The sequence below is a fragment of the Triticum aestivum genome, chromosome 2D, assembly GCF_018294505.1.
Source record: "Triticum aestivum cultivar Chinese Spring chromosome 2D, IWGSC CS RefSeq v2.1, whole genome shotgun sequence".
Classification (NCBI taxonomy): domain Eukaryota; kingdom Viridiplantae; phylum Streptophyta; class Magnoliopsida; order Poales; family Poaceae; genus Triticum; species Triticum aestivum.
The window spans coordinates 478,556,785-478,582,035 of NC_057799.1; the positions used below are offsets into that span (position 1 = coordinate 478,556,785).

Genomic DNA, 25,251 nt, shown 5'->3' on the forward strand with positions numbered 1-25,251 from the left:
AATGGACTACAACATACGGATGTATGTAAACATATTTTAGAGTGTAGATTCGCTCATTTTGCTGCGTATGTAGTCACTTGTTGGAATCTCTAAAAAGACTTGTATTTGGGAACGGAGGGAGTATTAGAGACCATGCCTAGTTGAAAAAAAAGCAACAAGCAAGCACAAGACGCACCAGCTTATGTTTTAAACCACTGCCGGTGCCATTGACATGCACAAGATTACATTACAAAGGTGTATAGCCTGTCGTATAGGCATCAGCGTTGATTCTAAGAATTGTATAGAATGATGTATTGGGAAACACAACAAATCTTGCATCCACTCTCAACAATGTTGCAGCCAGGGAGTTAACCATAGCAAGATTAAGACAAAGGAATGACCATATTAATGAAAGACAGGTTCTAAATGATATTAAGCCACAAGAACTTTGCCTCCTTGGACTGTAGATGTAAATTGGATCTGCAGTAATTCATTGTAATAGATGAGAAAATTCGAGAGGATCAGAAAAAAGCTCTAATTATTGAAATGGAGCTCGAAGCCTAACCATCAACAAATTGCATGCAAATTTTACAAAGCCTATATCGTAACTCATAACAAAGCATCTCACTATTTCTTATGAATCAGATACAATGATTATGAATCATGAACATATTCACCAGGGGTCAAGCAAGAACATATTTGCCGAAAAACAAAAAATGCAGCAAAAGGGGCCATGGACGCCATGCCGAGCGATTGCAGTAGACATGGATCGCGCCACCACAATGCCCTTGACACCTAGGATTTTAGCACCTGGGAATATATAAAGAAAATCAGAATAAAGGTGAATCTATTCTGAACTCAAAGAAACCAAAGTGTGACAAAATAAAGGGGAAGCAACAATTCTCCTCAAGAAATGGTGCTGATAGGTAGAACATATTCATTTTCATGTACTGTGGTGGAAGAGTTGCAGAAGAAATCAGACTCACCTATCTTGGAAGGGTCCGACTGCTCTAGGGACATCAATCCGCAATATCTCCAACCACTCAGAACCAAAACAATATGCCCTATCTTCAGTTTCAGACTTCCAGTCCACGGAAACTGTATGGGCCTAAATTAATCTTCAGCGAACATGGGAAATAATAAATAAGAAAAATGATTATCCCTGGAAATGCAATACATGTTGCAAAACAGTCAAGATCGTCTGAAAAAATACACATCTTACCCTGCTGCTTGCACTCCTCGACGACCTGCTCCTTCTCCCCGTCGTTGGCCGCCTCCCCTCCCCTATAGCCACACCCCATTGCGAAGGAGCACTGCTGCTTGCACTCCTCGATGGCATGCTTCTTCGCCCTATTGTTATCCGCCTCTCACTCCCAACAGCTCCACCCCAAACAGCGCAAGGTCCCAATTCATATTCAGAGCTATTTGAAAAGTTTGGGTCCCAAATATAGTTTTCACTTTTAGTCCCAACAAAAATATAGATTTGTTCTGCATGTAATTTACATGACATGACGATGCCATCAACATATCCATCCATTACAACATGAACATTTAAAAAAAATTCTGCAGAAAACAACTGGATATATAAGGGAATGAACTAAACCGAAATAAATAAAAAACATGGCAATCTCTTTGCATAATCTGGAATGCAAAAAAGCATAGCTGCCAACTCAAGCTCTAAATTAACCCATGCCTTTGCTACTTCTAGTAATTGTAACTATAACCGATAAAAATTATCATCTGAAAAGTCAAACAAAATTGTTCCCAGTTCTCAATTGAATGCCCATATCCATAAAACTGAAATGCTTCACAAAGTATGAAAATGCACTGAAATGTGATAATGCTTTCTAGTACTCACTGCCTAGAACTCAGGTGATCTAAATAAAAAAATAAAAAAATAGGTAAAGCAGATGAAGCTAGAATTGGGCGATCATCTTACTTTTTTTTGTAGGATATCTGAACATATCTTTGAAGCATAATCTCTGAACATAAACTTTGGACAAACCAATGATATGAAAGCAAGCATTGGAATCAAATATGATCTAAGCAGTTGAAAAAGAACGGAGGGAGTATCTAATAACATAGAGATGCTATTAATCAATATAACTAAAATGAGCATGCTATTTTCGCAGAGATTGGTTTTTTTAGCACGTGAACTAACCATAAAAAAAACATTGGTTTTTTTAGCACGTGAGCTCCCTTCGGGGCACTGGACCAAGCAAACCACAACAACTCTTAATCTCCTAAGAGCAGGAGCCTAACATACTTTCATAAAACCACAGTCCAGATTATACAGTCACAAATAAACGCTTTGGTTTTCAACTGGCACAATTATTATTTTTCCCTACCGCAAGCCTCTGCCTGCAGCTTTAAACTGAACCAGCAAGTTAACATGTGATTTATTTACAAAGTAATGATATAACAGCCTAATTTCCCAAGGGCAAGAGTCCAATATACTTTCAGAATGTACAGTTTCGATCATGCAGTTAGAAATATACTATACGGTAGTAACTCTACATGACTTGTTGCTCAATTATCTTTAAAAAACGAAAAATCAAGAATACGGCTAATTAATAATTTAGCACGTCATTTATGAGTTCCTCCACAGCCTCCTTTGTCCTGAAAATTACACAAAGAAAAACCATGCTTTTCTAATCTGAAGCACCCTTTCATGGTCAGGCTAACCAATCTTTACAGAGCGACATACACAAACAAAAACAGGAAGGCAGAAGGGATTTTTAGGTGGGTTACAATCTTGAAACAGGTAGTTCACCTTCCATGAATAAATGCGAACAAGCCCTACAAGGAAATGCCCTGATAACTTCAGAGCAATTCGAACCTGAGGGGACATTATGCACTCTGAAAAAAGCACAAAACGTGCATTAGTACACAAGGTAAAAAACTTACAGAAGAAATGAAAATGATAGTGCAGAACTACCAAATTTAAACACGAAGTCCTGAATGTAGGATTGCAAGGTGGCCATGAACGCCACCTGTCCACCACCTTTTTCTTTTAAAAGCCATTTGCTGCCTACTAATAAACAACAAGTAGAAGAAAAAAAATGTGTTGCCCAGAAAACATGCTATTATCACCGACCCTATTTGCTTTGTCTATCGTTTGACTCCGGCGACTCATGGGCGACTCTGCCCCCTAGCCGCCACCATACCCCGTTGATTTTTCACCGCTACTATTGACCTGATACGGTTTCACCACTACTATTGACCTGATACGGTACGGCTGTCAAATCCAAAAAGTTTGTAGAAGACTTCGATGCATTGTTTCTACCAAAACATGTATGCAAGGCATAAAGTGATCTGGTGCCTTTTCTAGGACATACTGTAATGTAAATTTGTAAGAGAATGTGGTATAAACACAAACTGAAAGCTTTGTTAAATATACTTTAGAAGAGACCATATTAACAGAGAGCATGGTTATTGCCATGAGATCAGGCTAGTCTACTTATCAAGGATCCACATTATACATATAAACATATCTTATCATAACATGCTAATATAATGTATCTTCTATAAGGCACATAAGGCACATATATCTTTTCCTGAACCACATTCTACAAGATAAAAATGAGTACCCTATTTTCATTGCCTGCACAAACATGCCTTCACCCTGTGAGGCCAAAATAGCCTCTAAAGGCCAAGACATTGGATTTGAAATATAAGGATAATCAGATTTAATGCGCGTAGAACTCCAGCCACATTAAGTTTTCATTGCCTAGCCGAAGTTACACGAACAAATGTACGGAGCTGATGAAGTTATCAAGACCAGTGCTTCATTCGATCAAGAAAAGAGATAAAATATGCCTGACTACATAGTTATATAAATGTGTACATATTAAACACTCCTTTTGTGAATATCTTAAAATATCAGACTACATCATAATATATAGAATCACTACCTACAAATAGAAAACCTCAGATCTGTACGCGCCATGTTTAAAAAAACATATATTATCTAATTCCAATGTGCATGGTGGAGAAATTAATAGGAAAGTAGAGACGGTCAGAGGCACCTCCGCAAGACCTTTGAGCCAAATTCTTCTTCTATTTGGCCTTCATCTTTCTTCTTGAGGAAGTCCTCAACCACTGAGAGAGAGCGAGAGAGGAGGCTCCTTGCTCCTGCTGCTCTGGTCATCACATGGATTCGGCCTTCCACTCCTCGTGGCGCACCTGCAGCCGAAGCCCTCACCCATGAGAAAAAGGGGAGGCGTGAGTGAGGGAAGGGGGAGAAAGAGTATGCAAAGGCAAGCCATGAGCCAACTCGAGCTCCTTGCTCCTGCAGCTCCGTCGATGACCCCGTTTGCATCCGCTGCTCCACCCACTCCTGCTGCTTCTGCCTGCAGGCGCCAGATTCGCCACGGCCTTCTGCCTCGCCCCGACCCGGAAGGTTCGTGCGGTAGTGGAAGGGATGATGGAGGAGGAGCGAGGGGACCAGCGGCTGTGGTGACGAGAAGGAGGAAAGGTAGGAATGCGGCGGCTACGGTGACGAGGAGGAAGCAGGGAGGGGCTGTGCGGAGGGGGGCTCGAGAGGATGGAGGACCGAAGGAGGGCAGCTGCGGGGTTTGGTGGGAAGGGAATAGGGTTCGGTGTGGGGACGCTCGAAAGACCTCGCGCGCGGGGCGCTGTCTCTCGCACGTCGCGCGGTTCCCGTGCTGGCGCCAGCCACAGAGGGACGGACAGACTGCTCATACACGGCCATACGGTGATGAGGAGGAAGCAGGGAGGGGCTGTGCGGAGGGGGGCGCGAGAGGATGGAGGACCGAAGGAGGGCAGCTGCGGGGTTTGGTGGGAAGGGAATAGGGTTCGGTGTGGTGGCGACGAATGGGTACAGTGCGTGAGTCCCACAGGGATTGGACGCTGGAAAGACCTCGCGCGCGGGGCGCTGTCTCTCGCACGTCGCGCGGTTCCCGCGCTGGCGTCAGCCACAGAGGGACGGACAGACTGTTCATACACGGCCATACGGTGATGAGGAGAAAGCAGGGAGGGGCTGTGCGGAGGGGGGCGCGAGAGGATGGAGGACTGAAGGAGGGCAGCTGCGGGGTTTGGTGGGAAGGGAATAGAGTTCGGTGTGGTGGCGACGAATGAGTACAGTGCGTGAGTCCCACAGGGATTGGACGCTGGAAAGACCTCGCGCACGGGGCGCTGTCTCTCGCACGTCGCGCGGTTCCCGCGCTGGCGTCAGCCATAGAGGGACGGACAGACTGCTCATACACGACGAGGCGCACCCAATGCACTGGTTGACTTTCACCACGGCTCGAAAAAACCCACAAGCAACGAGACAAATCACATGAGCAAAAGGGCCACAAGTCAGTCAAACGTGAAAGCAAAGAAGAAGTAACACTTTTTACCACGTGGTCAACCGATCCGATGTCCAGCAGCAGAAGTCAAAGCTCATCCGACGATCACAAATGCGCCAATTCAGGGGAGCTCCGTGGAGGAGGGTCGGCTAGCATCATTATATGTTTAAATATGCGGATTAAAACAGGAAAATACACAGAAGCACCTGGGTGCTCCCCCCTCCCCCCCTATGGAAATTAAATTTTAAAAAAATCTGAAATCTTGGGATATGAAACTTGGGTGACCAATGTAGTCCCGTATGAAGTTTCATAGAAAAATACCGGAAAATGTATCTGTGGTGAAGAAAATACAGCCCAAACTAAAATCCATCCAAATAGTTTTTTCTATACATAGAATTTTTTTGTCTTTTTTGCAATGAATTTTTTTTCGTGAAATATCACACGAAAGTAAATTGGGCACCCAAGTTTCATATCCCAAAATTTCAGATTTTTTTAAAATTTCCCGATAATTTCTTGAAATATTTTTTCACGAAATATCACACGAAAGTAGATTGGGCACCCAAGTTTCATATCCCAAAATTTCAGTTTTTTTTAAATTTCCCGATAATTTCTTGAACTTAATTTTCATATAGGGTGTGGAGCATCTAGGTGCTACAGATCCGCTTCCGATTAAAACACGCTTATTTGGGGATTAAATGCATGCAAATTGTATAAACTAGCGAGTTGTTACGTGTGTACAGATTTGTGGATCATTAGTGTTTGCTTGCACTTGGGCCCTTGTATTATTCTAGTCGCTTGTAGAAAAAAAATCAATCATATGGGTTGTCATTTGCTCCTGCGGTGTGCGTCGAGGCTTCATTAAAAAAATGAAAAAAATGAAAAAAAAAATAAAAGAGGCATGCGGTGAGCGTGGATCGAACACGCGACCTTCAGATCTTCAGTCTGACGCTCTCCCAACTGAGCTATCCCCGCTTGTTATAATCTGTGCCTGAGGCACGTAAATATACTGGTATGCCTGGTCCTAAACAGAGGCGTACGCGTCGGCTGTTCTAAGTACTCCTGTCTCCTTCGTCACGCAGGCGGCAAGTGGATGTGTAGGACTAGGACAGCAGCGCGCTCTTCGTTAATTTCACCTCCCATCGGCAAGTCCCGCAGCAGGCACACAACACTGCACAAAACTGTGCTCAATAAAGAAAAGAAGAAACCAGTGCACGAAAGCAACAGATGTTGCGGATCTTCCCCCAGACCCAGCGAGAAGCTGGCAATGGCGATTCATTAATTAGGAGAGGGAATAGGTCTTTCAAAGTTACAGAGGACAAGAAAATAAAAGCCCCAAGCATGGGGTGCATAACCCATCCGCACTACTCTCCCGGTAGAATGTGGCCCAAATGTTTCGCCCCGGCGGTCGCCCAAAGAATCGACGCTTTCTGGATGGTGCGAAGAAGGATGGTTGGAGGAGCAATGTTGCATCGAAAAACCCTTGCGTTCCTTTCATCCCAGATCAACTTGCATACTAGCATAGTGAGGGAAGACATTGCCCTTCCATGGATCCTTTGGGTGGCAACCATGTCGAACCACCAGTCCTTGATACTGCTATAGTTTGCCCAGACTGCAACGTCCAAGCTGACAAGCTGAAGCCAGTCCTTCACCAAGCCCCATAGCCTAAGCGTGTAGCGGCAGCAAAGAATAGGTGCTCGACAGTTTCAAGGCCCGTGCGACAAAGAGGACAAGGGCCACAGTTTGGCCACCCCCTCTTGGCCAACCGGTCAGCTGTCTAAATCCTGTTTTGTAGAGCAAGCCACGCGAGGAATTTGACGTTCGGGAGCGCCCAGGTCTTCCAGACAACCTTGCACATGTTTGTGCGAGTGATGGATAGAAATTGCGCATTGTACGCAGAGGAAGCAGTGTATTCTCCTGAGACCGTATGCTTCCAAATGATGGAGTCCTCGGCATGCTCATCTAGACTAATACCATGGATTGAAGTCCACAACTCCAGGAATTGTCTCAGGTGGTCAAAAGAGAATGCAGCCGTAGAGTTGATTTTGCTAATCCATGCTTCATTGTGCAAAGCTTCCCTGACCTTCCATTGCTTTCGAGACGATGCCTCAAAGATCAGGGGGGCGATGTCCTTGGGCTTGCACCCGTTTAGCCAAGGGGACTCCCAGAAGGGCGCACGGGCGCCGTTGCCGATGGTGATGATCACGCATGCATAGAAAAAGAGCTTATCCTCCTCATCACATATGCTACCCAGGCCAACCCACAATCTCGTTGGCGCGGTCCATTCAAGCCAGAGCCAGCGTAAACGAAGCGCTCGGCAGAACTTCTCCAGGTGTAGGACCCCAAGGCCCCCAAGGTCCTTGGGTCTACAGACGCGCTCCCAATTGACTTTACACTTGGCCCCAGTCGTCTTGTGCGAGGCCGACCAAAGGAACGCTCGCTCAATCTTGCTGATGTTGTTCAGGGTGCCCTTAGGAATGGGAAGAGCAGTAGCAGTGAAGACAACCTGCGAGGTCAGGACCGATTTGACCAACACTATCGGCCCGGTGTTGCAATGTATCTCCCTTCCCAAGGTACAAGCCTTCCAGCGACCTGATCCTCCAGGTACTGAAAGTCGGCACGTTTGAGCTGCCACACCGACAAGGGCAGCCCCAGGTATTTTAGCGGGAAGGAAGCTCTCTTAGCGGGGAGCCCATGAAGAATGGCGTCAAGGTTAAGGTTTCGGCAACGAATGGGGGCAACTGAGCTTTTGGAGACATTTGTACAGAGGCCCGTGACCTCCCCAAAACCTTTCAGAATGGAAGCAAGGTTGTCCACATCCTTCTTGATAGGCTTGATGAAAATTGCTGCATCATCGGCATAGAGCGAGGTCCGAAAGGTAGACCCGCGACCTCTAATCTTGTGAAGCAGCCCGTGCCTGGTGGCCAAGTCGAGAACCTGTTGGAGCGGGTCGATGGCAATGACGAACAAAAGGGGTGAGAGCGGGTCGCCCTGACGAAAGCCCTGACCATGCAAAAAAGGAGGACCCGCCACACCGTTCAGAAGGACGCGAGACGAGGACGTGCTCAGGAGCGCTGCAATCCAATCCCTGAAGATGCTCGGGAAACCTCTCCGCTGCAGGAGTTGCAGGATGTAGTCCCATCGTACGGAATCAAAAGCCTTGCAGATATCCAGTTTGAAGAGTAAGGAAGGTGTCTTGCTTTTGTTGAGACGTCGAGCGAGGTTGCGGACGTACATGTAGTTGTCATGTATACTTTGTTTTTTAATAAACGCGCTCTGGGCATTGGAGACCAGGTTGTTCATGTGGGGTCCCAGACGAAGCGCCAGCGTCTTGGCTATAATCTTGGCAATGGCGTGGATGAGGCTAATGGGCCTATAATCAGCAACTCCTTCCGCGCCATCCTTCTTCGGCAGAAGCACAATGTTTGCTGAGTTTAGCCAGTGCAAGTTGGAAGTCCGCAGAGTCCCAAAAGAGTGTATAACCCGCATGATATCGTCTTTTACTATATTCCCAACAGCTCTTGAAGAACAGCCCGGTGAACCCATCGGGACCAGGGGCCTTATCTTTGGGCATTTGGCACATGGCCGCAAACACCTCCTCCTCCGAGAAAGGGTTCCCAAGCTCGTGCAAATCCACTTCGGGAAAGTTGAAGTTATCCCAGTTGAAGTCCTTCTCTTGCCTGCCATCCCTGCCCAAAGCACTAGAGAAGTGCTCAAATATGATCTCCTCTTTCTCAGAATGCCCAGTGATCCAGCCATTGTTGTGCTTGAGACGGTGGATGTGATTTTTCCTTCTACGCGCATTCACCCTTAGGTGGAAAAACTTTGTATTGGCGTCCCCTTCTTTTAAATTCCTTATTCTGGAGCACTGCTTTTTCCTTGAGCGCTCGATCACTGCGAGACCGATAACCCTCCTCTTGAGCCTAGCCCGAAGCTCAATCTCTCCGGCCGACAACTCTCTTGTCTCCTGGGCCACATCTAGTCTGAGGATGACCATGAGTGCTGCGCAAAAGTGGATCTTGGCTTGGGAGAAAAGTGTCCCGCTCCATTTGGACAAGCAAGCCCCAGTCCTCTTAAGCTTGTGGAAAAGGTTCTGGCATGGCTCGAAATGCCCAGAATCATGATGCCAAGCCTCCTTCACCACATCTTGGAAACCTGGGATGGACGCCCAGAAATTTTCAAATTTGAACGTGCGCGGCCGCCGTGGTCCACTGTCCTCTGCTAGGAGAAGTGGGCAGTGGTCTGAGAGGGACGATGACAAGGCATGTAGGATATGTGAATGTCCCATTCGTCATTGCAGAAAATGGAGTCAAGCTTGCAGAGGGTCGGATTTTGTCGTTCATTGCTCCAAGTGAAGCGCCTGTTCTGGAGATGGATCTCCCTAAGCTCGCAGAGATTTAGGGCTGTCCGGAAGCGGTTTATGCGGCTCGGGTTTACATTACGCTTGTTTTTATCTCTTGCCTTGTAAATTTGGTTGAAATCGCCCATCACTACCCATTTGACCCCAGCAACCGGCTTGTGCGTGAGAAGCTCAGCAAAAAAATCATCCTTTCTCGAAGAGGTCGTAGGGCCGTAAACCGTTGTGAGCTTGAAGGTGGTTCCGCAGGCCTGAATTTGAACATCCGCAGAAAGGCAAAATTCTAAAATAGAAACGTTGGACAGCCCAACAGTGGCAACACCAAGTCACCAGCCCCAGTCCATCCAAAAATAGAAACACCGGTAAGAGCAACTCTAACATGCCGACCCAAATGGATGGTGATTTTGTCACTTTTTGTCCGTTTGAGTTGGCCGCCCGCTCAACGTCCGTCCTGTTTACAATTTGAGTCAGCAGTGTGTCCAACGCGCCGACCCATATTTACCCGCGTGGCCAGTCTGCCGCCGTTTTTGAACAAATACACACACATTTTGCATAGTTTCACAAGCAAACAAAAATAGCATAGTTTCGCAACCAAATAAATTTAGCATAGTTTTACAAGCCGAATAAAAATTAAATTGTCTCAAATACATTTTAAAAAAGATACATCTATTGGTTGCCAACATGAACCCACATATACTCAATCAAATCATTTTGCAGCTGCATGTGAGTTTTCCAATCACGCATTTCATGATGAATTTGGGTGAACTGTGCAACATTGCGGCTCCTCCTCCGTGCTCAGGCACAAGCCGCACAACACTCTCACCTTGAAACTGAAACCCTTGATCGTAAATACATTCCGGGCATTCGTCCTCTATGATCATATTGTGCATGCTCACACAAGCAGTCATCACCTCCCACAACTTCTTTGTCGTAGTTGTGGCCGTTGATGATAACACTCACTAGCGGGCTGTTGCCTTCGGCAAGCCTTGCAAACACCGACGAGCGTTGAAGCACATTGATATCATTGTGCGATCCGGCCATGCCGAAGAAAGAGTGACAGATCCAGAGATCTTGTGAGGCCACGGTCTCAAGTATGATAGTGCTAGCCCTGACATGGCCCTTATACTGCCCTTGCCAAGCAGAAGGACAGTTCTTTCACTCCCAGTGCATGCAGTCTATGCTACCAAGCATCCCTGTGAAGCCCCTGCTGGCATTCATCTCCAACAAGTGGGCTGTATCTTGAGCAGTCGTCTCTCTCAAGTACTCAGGCCAAACACGGCAATCACAGCTTTGCAGAACCTGTACATGGACTCTAGGGATGTAGACTCGCTCATACGAACGTACTCATCAATGAGATCACCAGGCACTCCGTATGCAAGCATCCGGATGGCTACAGTGCATTTCTGATAAGATTAGAAGCCAATCTTTCCAAGGGCATCCTCTTTGCACTCGAAATAATTATCGTATCCGACCACCCCCTCTCTAATATGGTTGAAAAGATGCCTAGCCATACGCAAACACCGACGGGGATTCTGATGTTTGAACAACAGGTTGGTTGTGGCAAAGTAGTCCTTCCAAAGAAGGAAATGGTCGCTCTCTCGGTTGCGATTCAACGTCAGAATATGGCCCGGGATCGAGCCCCGGAACAACGGGCGCTGCCTATTAAGGTGGTCATGACTAACATGGCAGCCAACATCTCCTCCTCCTCATCGGACGAGGAATCATCAGAGTCGCACAGGAAATTGTGAAAAAAGAACTCGTCGGCAGAGTCCATTTTATACCTTGAGACAAACTGTCGAACAACTTGCGGGCATCGACGAAGAAGCTGACCGGCGAAGAGATGCGCGCCTCCCCTGGACCAGGTGGCTGGCCTGGCGGCGTCAGACGAGCGTGCCGGCGTCAGGACAGCGGGCGGTGTCGGACGAAGGAGCTGGTCGGGGGCGGGGAGGCGGCTTCCTGCTCGCGGCGACGTCGGACTGGGAGGGGGTGAGAAGTTGCGGTGGCCTGATGGTGAGGCGATGGTGGCGGTGACGTGGGAGGTGGCGGCGACGGGGGGAGGTGTGTCGACACGGGTTGCCGGCAGAGGCACCGGAAATGGGCGGCAGTGGCGACGGGGTGGGGCGGGCGAGGGCTTGTTGTTGATATGGGTGGAAGAGGATGACCAATGTGTCACCGACTAGCGGGCCAAGGAGAGGAATAGGAGCGTGTCCGCGCCGACACAAATCAGACTCGAAATTGGGTCGGGAATGGATCGGCAGTCGGACAAAAACGGACTCGCGTCCGTTTGGGTCGATGCATTGGGCCGACTTTTTAGTCCGTGCCGAGCCAAATAGGCGCGCCCGGATCGGCGTGTTGGAGTTGCTCTAAGTCACCGGGCATATCCATCCAGTCCAGAGACCTCAGATCAGCCCATCAGAGCACGCAGCTGGCCGCCACCAATCAGCCCGGACGCGAAGGACAGGCAGGTTGGTGCAACCGGCGGTCACAGTCACAGTCTCACAGAGCAAAGCATGCCTCTCGAACCGCAGCAAAAATATGCTCCGCGTCGAATGCTGGATACACTAACTGTATTCTGTAACGTGGAGCGCTATTTTTCTCTCTTCTTTTTTGAAATTTACATGGAGCACTTAATATCTGCGAGCATGGCGACGTAAACCGTTGGGGGTGCAGACAGAGTGCAGAGATCTGCATTCCGTCAGGTGAGGTAGGGCAGCTCACTTTCAGCCAAATGGCCTACAGCTTGGCACCAATAATGGCCGGAGAAAACAGCCGGAGCCTTTCATCAGGGCAAAGTGGCAGAGGCCGTTGCAGAGCAGCAGCGGCAGCCGCAGCTTTTGCCCCAGCAGCAGCAGTATTGCAGAGATAAAAGCGAACCCACGATTAAAGTAAATCTACTAAACATCAATCTAAATCATTGTCTCGCAGCAAAGCGCAGCCCTGCCATGTACGTAATGTGATGGAGGTGCGCCAAATGGGTCATTTAGTTCCATCATTGTTGGACGGTTACCGCAGATGCCAATCACACACCACACCACACCAGAGCCTTTGCATCGGCAAAACGTTTCCCACAGATAGAGGGACTTCCATTGAAGCAAAACAACAATCGAGTGGTACAAGAGTGGCACTGTGTTAGATAGATCAATCGTCTCGTCACAGACAGCAGGGAGTGGCAGTGGCGTAATACACTGTTGTAACAACTAGTGACAAGCACAATCACAAATCCGACGAGATGGAGTGGTGGTAAGATCTAGCAGGCTTGTATCTACAGTTGCTACCTTGGAATCTCTGATGCTGCTCAGATTCTCGATTAATTCTTTCTTCCCAGACCAAAAACCACGCAAAAGAAAACACACGATGCACGCAAAGGAGAAAGGGCGGTAAAGAAAATGCGAAAGTACGCAGGGCAAGCCACACCACACAGCAGCAAGCAAGCAGGAACACCTGGCTGGCTTGGCTCCAAGAATTAGGCAGCAGGGCACGGGCAGGTCAGCGCATGCGATCACGTAGACAGGCGCGGGCCGGCGGTCACCGGGACTCCTCCTCTGGCCGCCTGGAGGCGCCGGAGAGCGCGGAGAGCAGGTTCAGGTGGTGGTGGTGCCCCTGCGCCACCGACGACGCGTACGCCTGCGCCTCCAGCGACGGGGAGAGGCCCCAGGGCACGGGCCGGGCCTGCAGCGCCTCCCAGAAGGACGGCGCCGCCTCGTGCTCGTGCTCCTCGCGCGGCCGCTTCCCGAGGAGGGAGACGGCGGCGGCGGAGGGCGCCGAGGAGCAGGAGAAGACGGCCGGGGTGGTGCCGGAGCCGGTGGCGGCCAGGATGGACGGCTCGGCCTGCCGGAGCAGCCACTCCACGGTCTGCCCGTCCGACTTGAGCCCCAGCTCGCGGGTGAGCTGGAACACGCGCGCCGCGCACACGATCGGCATGCGCACGCGCCGCCCGCGCCCGTTTACCTTGCTGTGCCGGTCCTTGGCGCCCTTGGCCGCGCCGGCCTTTCTCGGCGCCGGCACCGGCACCGCCACCACGGCGTCGTCCGCGGCCTCGGCCGACGAGAAGCCGGGCATTGCCATCGTCTGGGACATGGGCGTCGCCGTCGGCATTGCCATGGGCCGGTAGAGCTGGAAGGTGGCGGCGTCGCGAGATGCCATGGCTGCTGGTGGCTGAGCTTTGGTTCGGGTGGCGCACAGATGTGTGTGGGGAGGTGATGGGGATGGATGGATAGGGCCTTGTCCGCTTGGTCCCTGGCCCTGTGGGGTGCAAATTTATAAAGGGCTGGAGTTTCATGTGCATTTTCTTTGTATATTCTTTTTAGGCCCTCTGGCTCTGATACGTCACAAGTATGTACCACAAAGTCATACACATTTCTGAGTGTGCATGTCAGAAAAAAATGCACATATGAAGCTGCTTTACGTGTTCGACTCTGCATGAGGAAAATACGCTGACTATGTCGAAAATGCACGTATGAAGTTGTTGGTTACACATGTCTCTCTGATGAAAAATAATTTACAAGTAATTGTGACGAAAATTATGAGTCCAGCTTGAACATGAGGTGGCCGGTTTTTTTGCGGGTTTGAACATGAGGTTTCAGCTTTTGGGGAGCTCCATATGCAATTATTGGGAAGTACGTAAACAGATGGAGGTATCTGAAGTCTGACCCTGAAAACCTGAATGTAGCACTTGGGCACTCGGCTCAAGAAGTCTGAAGTGCAGTGCAGTGCAGAGGACAGGAGCACTGCAGCCGTGCAGGGACAGGCATGGAGCACTGCAGCAGGAGCACTGTGCACTGTAGGCATTGGGGGGCAGGCCACATGGGGTCTTCGTCCGGTAGCTCTCTCCTCTCTATGGACGGCTCTATTATCTCACCTCACCTTGCTCAAGCCTGTAGCATTGATCTGCATAGAAGAACTTTCGAGGTTTACAAAAAAAATTGTCATGCCGCATTCGCATTCGCATTGCATTCCATTGGCTTCGGGTAGGCCCTCTCAATTGTCATTTGTCATGCCTAGCTCATGCAAACCGTCCGTGTGCAAAGAAAGGAAAAAAAAAAGACTTGCATGGATGCTGTTACCCTGGAAATGGGGATGGTCTGATGGAGACCCAGCTACGGATCAGGTCATTTTCAGCCGATATTCAGCGAGACTGATAAACAGATTTCTACGAGTCATTTTCAAACAAAAGGCCAGGTTACGATGGTGCGATGCAGACGGAGGGCGATTGTCCATGAAGCGCTGAGAGTGGTAGCGGCGGCTAGCAACGATTCATGTAGTAGTTGGATTGCAGGGCGCTGCTCGCCTACATGTGTGGTGGAGCCGCGGCTGAGCAACTGGATCATCGGGGGGATTGACGGCTCGCCAGAGGCGACATGTTGCTGTTGCGCCCAGCCTGGACCACATTGGTTGTTCCGGGTCATGATCGCGCTACAACCCTCTTTTCCTCTTCCTTGTGCAGCGTACATCGCCGTTCCAGTCGGCAGTTGGGCGCCCGTTCCTTTTATTCTGATGACCTACCAGATGTACGAGCAGCATGGAGAATGATTGGGACCATAAACCCTGGGCGCTCAATCCCATGTGCATTTAGTACCGTCTTGTAACTGAAGAAATTTATCATGTACACTTGCTACTTCCAATAACCTCGCGTTTCGAAGGAAGAACTACTGTACCTCAGAAAATACGGAGTAGATGAGAGAGATCCATCCACATGATCTGTTTTGGCGACCACTAGATAAGTAGAGACCGGACACGCAATTCTAGCTTCAGATCCGACTAATTCGGAGGAAACTTTGTTGACATGTGCAAACATTACCCACCCTTTCTAATCAACCAAGTTATTCCATTGGTACATACTCTGTTGCAGTATCTGCGGTCTGTACACAAAAGCCAAGAAGACCAAGAGGGCAAATGATTTATGTACAGGTACAGCCAACGGACATGCAAATTTACATTTCACATGTTTGCTGGCACGGCCGAAATAATCCAGCTAAGAAAGAAAAAGACATCTTGCTTGATGACCTCACTGATCATTGTGAAGTGCGCGCTTCATCGTTTCCATCATCAAGCAACGGCCTGAGGTTTGATCTCTCAGTGGCAGGAACACCATGTTCGCTCTCCTCATTGAAACGATCAACACTGTGCAAAAATATGCCTGCAGAGAGTAAATATGTCCCAGCTTCAGCCAATTATCACAAATACACACTAAAATGCATTACTGCAAGGCAAGTTTAAATTTATTTTAGGATAAGCATATTCAATCTACACATTAGGGCATGGTAGTGATTTGGTATGGTTTGAAATCATGCTTGCACGTGACTTCCAAACATGAAGTAGTCTCGAGAAGTTGAAACAGTACAATCCTTTTAATCAGCAAGTGAAAACATGAGATACTGCCCAGAGATTATATGAAGTTTTATAATTACTATACTAAGAGAACATACCGCAAAACCAACATACAAATGCACCAATGAGGATGGATGTCAACAAAAGCGCCGTTGTTCTCCAGTTATGGATTTTGTCCTGCATCAAAGTTCCAACAGTAAAAGCACAATGTAAGACTCACAATGCAACAATACTGAAAAGCATCACCATCCAAGTGGTGTTGGATGCAACTAAAATGCTATAGCCATGATGCATCAACATCTGCTAGGGCACTAATAGAGTGATAAGAGGACACATAAATATTGGGATCTAAAATAATATACTCCCTCCTTATCAAAATATAAGACCTTTTTTTGTCTAAAACTAGACCAAAAAACATCTTATATTTTAATACAGAGGAGTATTTACATATACAAAGCAATCCATTATGACAGGCATTGAGACATCAACATAACAAAATATTTGCATATGAGGGTAATCTCATTTACTCCGTACATGAAAACAATGAACCTGATTACATACAGAGAACATGGGCAATTAAGTTGCTGAGCAAGTAATTCTTTGCCTATGATTCATTGCGAACAAGCACAAGAACAAGTACCTGAATAAACCCAACAATGGGTGAAGAAGGCACATCACCCAATATATGGATTGAAACAGTAGACATAGCCATTGATAATGGCCGCAAACTTGGTTTCACAGAATGAAGGCATATGTAGTTTACTGGAGCCTGTAGGTTCAAAGGATAAGTATATGTGAAGAATTTAACTAGGCATAGTGCATTTACAACATATTGAAATGCTTAGCAGCATGACAAGTACATACAAATAGAAGCAAGTTGTTTAAAAACATTGTCCGTTTTACATCCAATACCTGTACAGCAACTAGACTAACTTCCAATGTAAAGATTTTCAAAAGAGAGAACCAAGATAATAAACATAATAAAATAAGACTTTACGTTTCTTTGTGTTCCTAAATTAGCAACAATAGTTTCATAGCACAGCCACGTACTAGGAGTCAGAATGTTAAGTGTTGTGAAAATAGTTAAGCGAAGGAAGTATTTACCTGAGTTGCAAAAACCAAGAGCTCCCCCACTGAAAAAAAGGGTATGAATCCATAAAGGCTCTTGAAACAAAAGGCACCGAAACAAAATATCGCCCCTAGGAAAGTTGCGCCAGAAAGAAGCTACAAGAAAAGAAACCATGTCGATTGAAGTAAGAATTACATAATTAATACAGTAGTAACCAGCATACACAGATTCCTTTAGCTTCATTGCTCCAGCTTCCTGACTGGCATGTGCTCCCGAAGTAGTGATCTAAAACGTCTTTTAAAAGTATACAGAGGGAGTACTACTCAGTAGACATGAGTATAACACACCCATGTTCAACATCATGCTGGCTAGTATATAAGTCTTTTTAGTGATTTCAAATGAACTATCACATACGGATGTATATAGACATATTTTAGAGTGTAGATTCACTCATTTTTGCTCCGTATGTAGTCACTTGTTGATATCTCTAGAAAGACTTATATTTAGGAACGGAGGGAGTAAAAAAGAAAATTTGGGCATGCCTACTTAATGGTCTAGTGTCATTCTGCTAAAGAACAAATAAGGCAACAGGCAATGATAAGAACTAATCCTAGGCACATGCCCAAAAAGAACAACACATTAACTAGTGATTGCATGTCGTTAGCAAAAAAATAAATCATCTGGAGGTCAGTAGCCTAGAATCAGTTATTAAAAACAAACGTAAAATCATCAACTTAAGATGATGGTTCTTATCATTGCCTGGAGGTCAGTAGCCTAGAATCAGTTATTCTTGCTAATAGAATAACCACACACCCAAGCTATTTGAGAACATACCTTAAAATCGGACAAAAAAGCTGGGTTCTTTTTTCTTAAAAAAATACTCCAGTTAGAAGGCAAACAAATGCAAATATGAGATTGTAATTTTTTTCTTACCTTGAAAGCATTGGAAATTGTAGAGTCTATCTTGTCAAGGATGAAACCCCCTGCAAGGGTTCCAAATATTCCACACACTATTGTTATTCCGCCAAACATTAGATCTGCACTGGCCTGGTATGACAAGTTCAGCATGAAAGGTTATCCAGTGAAATGGCAATGTATTGAAGTGTGATAATATAAATATTGTGGTAGGTCTAGGCTACACTAAAGCAGAAGACCAGGACTTTCATACAGGTAACTAAATAATAATCAATGCTCAAATAAAAATCAACAAATATGGCCCTATGCATCGGAAAAACAGACTACAAGGAATTACCATGTGGTAGATATCCTGACCAGCCTTGGGGCCCCAATAGGAATAGGCACCAATGACAAAGTTGTAGAAGATGTAACCTGGAATTGCCCAATTAAATTTACCGCAGTTACAAACAGAAGACTATACTTCGCAAAAAAGAGTTGCAAATGAAATGAATTTCAGAAGTATCAATCATACTCCGAATTTGGACGTGAAAGACATGTGTTACTAATTATAAAGATTCATTTGAAGCAATGTACCACAAGAGAACCTTATTGCCCAAATATTTGAGTGCTGAATGAAGAATCTATAGCCAGAGCCAAGATTTGTTTAGAAAATGTTTTTGTCCGGGCACTTGATTGTTTTTGCAGGACAACAGTTATGTTACAGAATTAGGAATCAGGACACAAATGACAACAAATTTTGGCAGCAAATCGGCAAGGATGTGACTAATATGACAGGCCTTTTTAACCTATGGATTAACAGTAACATTTTATGTGGAATCTGCCACAAAAGTTGAACCAATTGTGCTTAACTTGAGCGAGAAAACAACAGTGGATCAGAGTACATGTTGTTTCATCAACTATATTTAAATGCAGACATATATGGAAGATCTACTTGTCTAACATCAAGGATGAAGTATAGCACTGAACACAGCTGAGTTTAGCATTTAAAAACCTCATGTTAAGTATAAAAAAGAAGCATCTAGCATAATAGAGTTCAAATAATTGCATAACATGTGAAAGAAGATCTGACCTGCAACATTGACAACATAGACTCGCTCTTGTAGCAATTCTTTCATATCTTTCCCAAAATGATGGATTTCAATCATAACTTTCTTCCCGAAACTGGAGCTGCATGATGAAAATGTGAATATTCAAACGATTTTGTACTAGGTTAATGCAAGTAAGCTACTAAACTTAATCTATTTGAATAGGTTAGCACATCAGTTAAGTAACTACAACATCATTCACTTTTACCTAGATCATCAACAAGGAAAAGGTGCTGTGTATTCCGGTAAGGTAAGAAAAGGAGAGAAACAACACTGTATGAAGATATAAAATCAAGGCACTGATCGAACTAGCAAAGAAAAAACACAAAGGAGGTGCTTACAGGGAAGACTTTTCTGGAAGCTTTTCTGCAAGGCCCTCAACTATAGCAGGAACACCCTGCTTTATTCCATTATTACCTGGAATAGTTGGAAGGGAAATGAGCAATTGAACAAGGTGGTGTTTACTGGCGCTTGAGCTTCTGTGAAGTTACACACCCCAGCAGCCAGGAGGAGGCAAATTCAATTCAGTACGATGCTGTATCCAGAAATGTCAATGAAAGTAGCCTTTGATGAATAAGCCCTAAAGCAAATGAACAAGGTCATCTAGGATACATGATTGCAAGTTAGTCATACTATTTTCTTCCCTAAAATAAAGTCCGCTGCTTTTGTGCATTTCGAATACAAGGGGAGGTCGAAATAATTCAGAAGGCTAAGCAAATCATCAGTTTTGCCCTTAGTTGTTTTCCTATTGAAAATGCTTAAGATCCTTAGGAGCATAGAATGTCAAGCATATTATCACGGTTCAACTCATCACAAAAGTAGTAGCCCTGTAACCCAAAATTTTAGCATAACACGCAGAGAGATAGAAGTCGCGAAAAGGAATTTAATTTGGAAGATGTTTTCTGAAGTGCTTTTCACTCGTGTACTGTAAGCAAATCAGTGTAGAGAAACAGTGAGTTCTTCTAATAACTGAATGGAGCAAATTATGAATTTAACCTTTCAAGGGAGTATTCAAGCACTCTTTAAAGGCAAAGATGGTGTAACAACGTCAAACAAACTAAGTAAAGAGCAAAGGGACATACTTGTCTCATCTTGAAGCTCCGGACTGAGCATTGGACCATACTCTTTTGTCTTTTTGTTGTGAGTAAATCCTGGTAAACAAATCACCATCCCAAAAGAAAGAGAAAACAAATGGAAGAAAGTCAGGGTGCCAGAATACCGAAATAGAAATTAGTAGTGTTATCTACACTGATACGCAAAACAATACATACTCACTCCCTCCCTCCATCCCATGATATAAGATGTTATTACAACCATTATATGAGTATAATGGTTGTAATAAAAACTTATATTATGGGACAGAGGGAGTAAAACAAAGTCACACCTTTGAGCTCTAGTGGCTTTATCACAAAGCCCAGAATGACAAAAGGAAGCATCAAAATTGACTCTCCCCAGAAAGCAGCACGCCAGTGCAGATGACCTCCAACCTGATGAGATTTTAACATTTTGAACAATACAAGGTCAAGTTACACTGGTAATGCACCTGTTTCTCAACCCATATAACTTGAGGCAAAACCAAGAAGCAAGAAAGAAGAAAAGTGTAGCATATATAACACTTACCAACCCACCATAAACATAACCCAGTGCTATCCCAGTGGGTATACACATGTAGAACATAGCAAGCCATGCAGTTTTCTGGTAACATAATTAGCAGCAATGTTAGTTGTTGACTAACATAAGACACGAGAAAAAAAACAGTACTATGTAACCAAACCTCCTAAGCAAACATTAAACTACATAACATCATGATTCATGAATGTATGCATTATTCAAGGAACAATTCATTCACCTGATTTAAGAACTAGAAGCAACTGCTGAAGAATTTTTTAGCCTAAGCTAATCAGCTCAATACAGAGATGAGTGATGAGGACGGCATTTCTACTCCGCATGAACAATAAATTTGAAGAGAAAAGCAGAAAATTTCGATATTTTTTGGCACTTTAATGTTCTATAGTGTGTGCACAATTTCATGAACAAATGACATCCATGGTGCTAAAAAGCAAAAAATTCAGATACTTTTGGCACTTTAGTGTTCTATAGTTGTGTGCAGAATTTCGTGAACAAATGACATCTGTGGTGCTCTGGACCAAAAGGGGAAGAAAACAGTGCTACAAATTGCCTATTTGTTTCTTTGGAGCACCGATTTTATTTATTTTTTGTCCAGAGCACCATGGATGGCATTTCTTAACGAAATTTTGCGCGCACCTAGAATACTCGAGCATCTTTGGTACCAAACAAATTCAGATTATTTTTTGCTATTTTTTTTAGAAAAATGTTCATGCGGGAGTATATGAGCTCAGGCTCTGAAAGCAATTACCGGATGAGTGATCCATTACAATTCTGGATTACATGGTATTTATGTACTGTATTGATTAACACATTTTGAATGCCCTGTAGAATTTTGCCTCAATGACATGGGTTTGACAGTTTGCTCCTTCTGTTGTGACATATAATGATTCAGAGAAAGATCATTCATATCCTTGAAACGTCATAAACATAATACATGTGCAAAGATGTAGATTATTTCCAGAAGAATGTTGCTTCATGATGGGACTTGGGTATAGAAACAAAGCCAAGCAAACACAAGATATGTTCACATATACACAGAAAACAGTGTTAGAAATCTAAAGGCATCACAAGATTAACAGGACCTGTGCTGCTGGTGCATTGTCATCAATGAAAGGAGCTGCGAGACTTATAAACGAAGCTTCACCAACACCAACTAACCTAATTAACATGTTGTGGAATAGATCACATGATTAGTAGAGTTTTATTAAAAAAATACACAGATCATTAACATATAGGAAGTACTTACATGCGACATATAGTAATTGACCAGAAATCAAACGAGCACCCACAGCCAGCTGTTGCAATAGTCCAGACTAACAATCCGACGCCAATAAGCCTGAAAGGATTGTGACTGCAAGGAGGGGGGGGGGGAAATCTATCACATGCAGAAAAATAGCACCCTTAAAGGCTTGCGCCAAACCATATTAAAACAATGTTAGTCTGTAGTCTGTATTGTTATTTGAAGAATATGTGTCCATCCATAATATCTTTTCCTACTGCAATGAGCAATATATAGAAATAAAGTTATAGTACATCAAAAAAGGGCCATAAGATACTAACATTTTTGCCAATGACGCAAATATCGGGGAAGCCACCAACAACCCTACCATAAATGCTGAGGACAACACACCATCTTCAAAATTGCTCAGATTGAAATCACCCCTGCAGACAACATGGCATGAGATAGAGAAAGAAGAAAATTATAATGTGGAAAAGAAGACGGGAATTGTGTACAATGGCACTGTACAACAATTTAATTTGGAAAAGGGATGTAGCACAGCTTGGTAACTTGCAATTTGTAACGAACTAAATTATATGAGCATTTCTCCTGATCTAAGCTCTCGCTTATAGTAGCTAAGACATGCAGCAAGTGTATTAAGTTCAAAGAAATGTCGCATTTTGTAGAAAAGTTTCTGGCGGGACTTACTGAATTCCAGAACCTGATGAGCATGTGCCACCAGAACAACTGCCACGGCTGCCATTGACACCATTACTTGCTATTACTCCCCGGTCAACATAATTTAGCATGTTGATTATGCAGAACATCACAAGTAATCTGCAACCATTAAAAGTAATTAACTCAACCACTGCATAAATGGACTCTACAGTGAGAACACAAAACCTGACAGTATGGCATGCTAATTTAATCTGCATAAATTACAGCTTCTGACATGAAATTATTGGCTAAATTCAGATAATGGTAATGCCCACGGGATACTGAGCACACATGCAGTAAACTGCTACTGCAGTCTGCAAAATAACAAGTTTTGAACTCAAGACCCACACAACGTGGAATTATTGACATTGCATCACCATGTCCTCCAGTTCCGCTAAATGTCGCAATGAAGAGGGCCAAAACTTCGGGAAAAAATCAGAGCCACAGTGAGCACATGATATACTAACAAGATAAACTGTGCCAAACAACAGGATAACAGCCAAATCACCACTCTATCTTGTCGAAATTGAGAACAAATCTACTGTGCAATTTTCAATGCATATCAAAAGAGTTAGAGACTATCTCGCCAGAAAAAAGGCTTGGGCCACTGTTACCAAATAACGCCCACGCGCGCACAAACGGTTTTAAGACCACTACAAACGGGAACAAACTGCATCACGCCAACGCCAAACTAGTACAAAACGCAGGTCCACGGCACTAAAGCAAGCCAACATAGAGAAACGGACAAATACTAAAACCAGAAATCACGAAAGGAACAAACAGAGATTCAAGAGAAATTTCGGTTAAGGAGATGGAATCATACAGCACATATATCACTAATGATTGTTAGTAGTATGAGCAATGATTTGTTATCAAGCGTAACAAACTGGCCAAATCTCCTAGCGCGCTCCCATCTGACCTCAACCTGGCATCGCTGAAGGCTCGCAGCTCAAATCAACGCAATGGCAGCTCAATTGGAGCTCGCGATAACCCAGAATTTTCAAAACAAACAGCCAAATCGCCCCAATTCGATATCAAACCCGTCCCAGAGGTCCGCAGAGGGAAAAACCGGTGCAACCGAACAGTTCAAATCTACTACGAAGCCAACGCTGCAGTTCAATCTCGCTATGCCCCGGGTTAGTAGCAGTAGTAGTACTGTAGTACCTCTTAGGGGTGAACCAGGAAGGCTTCTCCTCCGCGAAGCCGCTGGTGCTGGCTTCGGGTCCCGCCTCGATGTCCCGCACCACGGTGACCGCCATGGCCTGCGCCGCCGACGCCGCCTCCACCTGCTTACCTTCCACCGCTAAATTCTCGGCCGGAGCAGCAGCAGCAGCCGCCGGGAGGTCCCGCTTAGCTTCCGCCTCCGCCGCAGCCGGGGCCGGAGCCGGTGGCGTGGAGGCCGGCGCGGAGGCAGCGAGAGGCGGGTCGGAGGGGGCGGGGGCGGGGGAGCCGTCGACGGGGGATCCCACAACCACCACGACCTGGGCGTCGTCCCTTGCGGCTGGGGCTGCGTCTGATCCGCCCATATACTACAAAAAATATATGCGCCCGGAGTTTGACTCGCGATCGGTTTTCGGCCGGGGAGAGAAATCGTGGCCTACCGGGATTCCTTCCCAAATATCTATCCCATGGACGGGATGGGGTTTATAAACAGTCTGTGTCGACAGTAGTATTACTCGTGCGAGAACGGGAAACCGGATAATACGGGGCGGGCCGTTGGTTTAACAGTAAAGGCTGGTGGCTGGCGGGCGGGTCGATGGATATTCGGTGAAGATGTTTGTGGCGACGACGCAACGTCTGTCCTGGGTTGCTTTGCTGCTGGGTGGTGGGAGATTCTCTCCTCTCCTCTCCTCTATCTACTTCTTCCCTGTTCCCCGTGCACCGCGGCTGTACTTCTTCTTCTTCTTCTTCCCCGGCGCCGTGATCTGGACGCCGGGCGCGGTGGTGGTGCGGGGAAAGGGGGCGACAGGCGGTGGTGGAGGGGTGGGGCAGGAGAGCGGCGGACCGTGGACCTGGCTCATGGACGGGTTTATCTATCTGGACTGGCTTCGGTATCTCCATCTGAGATGCCCTTCAATGCTCGGTCCTGCAAAGTAGCCGTGGTTGGTGACCTACATTTGGGAGATCGCTTTTTCCGCCGGGATATACGACGGACGGACGGACAATTCTTTACTTTGCGCACAGGCGCAGTTGGTCTCCATCCATCCATCCATCGAATTTTGGTGCAGTGCGTGCGTGCAAGACAGCGAGAATCGTTTTCTCCCAGGCTGCTGCAGGTTCTTCGTTTTGACGGTTTTACCCCCCTCCCCGCTAGGCGCCTGCGAGTGAGCACCGTCAGTCTCACAATGATGAAGGCTTGCTGCGCTGATCATGCATCCATGGGCCCGGCTCACAAAGGCATCTGCCAATTCACACTCGTGGTGGGGCGCTCCTCTGTCTTGCGAATGCCGCCTTTTCTCCTTCTCCGGGCGTTAGTTTATCCTCATGCGTGTGATCTTCTTCGTCTTGGACCAGCGACAGGCGGAGATTAGCTGTTGGGTCGAGGCGCCCCACCCTGATCCCTGATCATTCGTCCCCTCCACTCCAACGGCGCGCCACCATCTTCTGTTCCACATTCAATCGCATTCACATTGCACGTGACG

At 45.9% G+C, this 25,251-nt stretch overlaps 2 protein-coding genes, 1 long non-coding RNA gene and 1 other non-coding gene across 6 annotated transcripts; all 4 read right to left on the reverse strand.

Annotated features, from left to right (window-relative positions):
- Positions 1–584: 584 nt before the first annotated feature.
- Positions 585–4,777, reverse strand: LOC123053944 (uncharacterized). Of its 3 annotated transcripts, none has more exons than XR_006425977.1 (4): positions 4,256–4,777; positions 1,202–4,164; positions 966–1,097; positions 585–789 (listed from the first exon to the last, which is right to left on the reverse strand). It is a non-coding gene; the product is annotated as an uncharacterized lncRNA (long non-coding RNA). The 3 variants fall into 3 exon arrangements; XR_006425978.1 differs by having other exon boundaries at positions 1,202–2,838; positions 2,918–4,762; XR_006425976.1 differs by having other exon boundaries at positions 1,202–4,739.
- Positions 4,778–6,190: 1,413 nt separating this feature from the next.
- On the reverse strand, positions 6,191–6,263 carry TRNAF-GAA (transfer RNA phenylalanine (anticodon GAA)). The gene has a single exon. It is a non-coding gene; the product is annotated as a tRNA-Phe (tRNA).
- A 6,361-nt stretch (positions 6,264–12,624) lies between these two features.
- On the reverse strand, positions 12,625–13,884 carry LOC123049632 (transcription factor TCP7). The gene has a single exon (XM_044472532.1). It carries the CDS (start codon positions 13,786–13,788, stop codon positions 13,171–13,173), a length of 618 nt encoding a protein of 205 aa, XP_044328467.1. The 5' UTR covers positions 13,789–13,884; the 3' UTR covers positions 12,625–13,170.
- Positions 13,885–15,428: 1,544 nt separating this feature from the next.
- Positions 15,429–24,589, reverse strand: LOC123053945 (probable sphingolipid transporter spinster homolog 2). Its single transcript, XM_044477574.1, has 16 exons — positions 23,774–24,589; positions 22,601–22,729; positions 22,234–22,335; positions 21,920–22,024; positions 21,756–21,831; positions 20,665–20,739; positions 20,429–20,531; positions 20,127–20,195; positions 19,386–19,461; positions 19,029–19,126; positions 18,294–18,370; positions 17,975–18,088; positions 17,077–17,196; positions 16,613–16,741; positions 16,071–16,149; positions 15,429–15,781 (listed from the first exon to the last, which is right to left on the reverse strand). The coding sequence occupies exons 1-16, from the start codon at positions 24,133–24,135 to the stop codon at positions 15,657–15,659; spliced, it is 1,839 nt and encodes a 612-aa protein (XP_044333509.1). The 5' UTR covers positions 24,136–24,589; the 3' UTR covers positions 15,429–15,656.
- Positions 24,590–25,251: the final 662 nt, after the last annotated feature.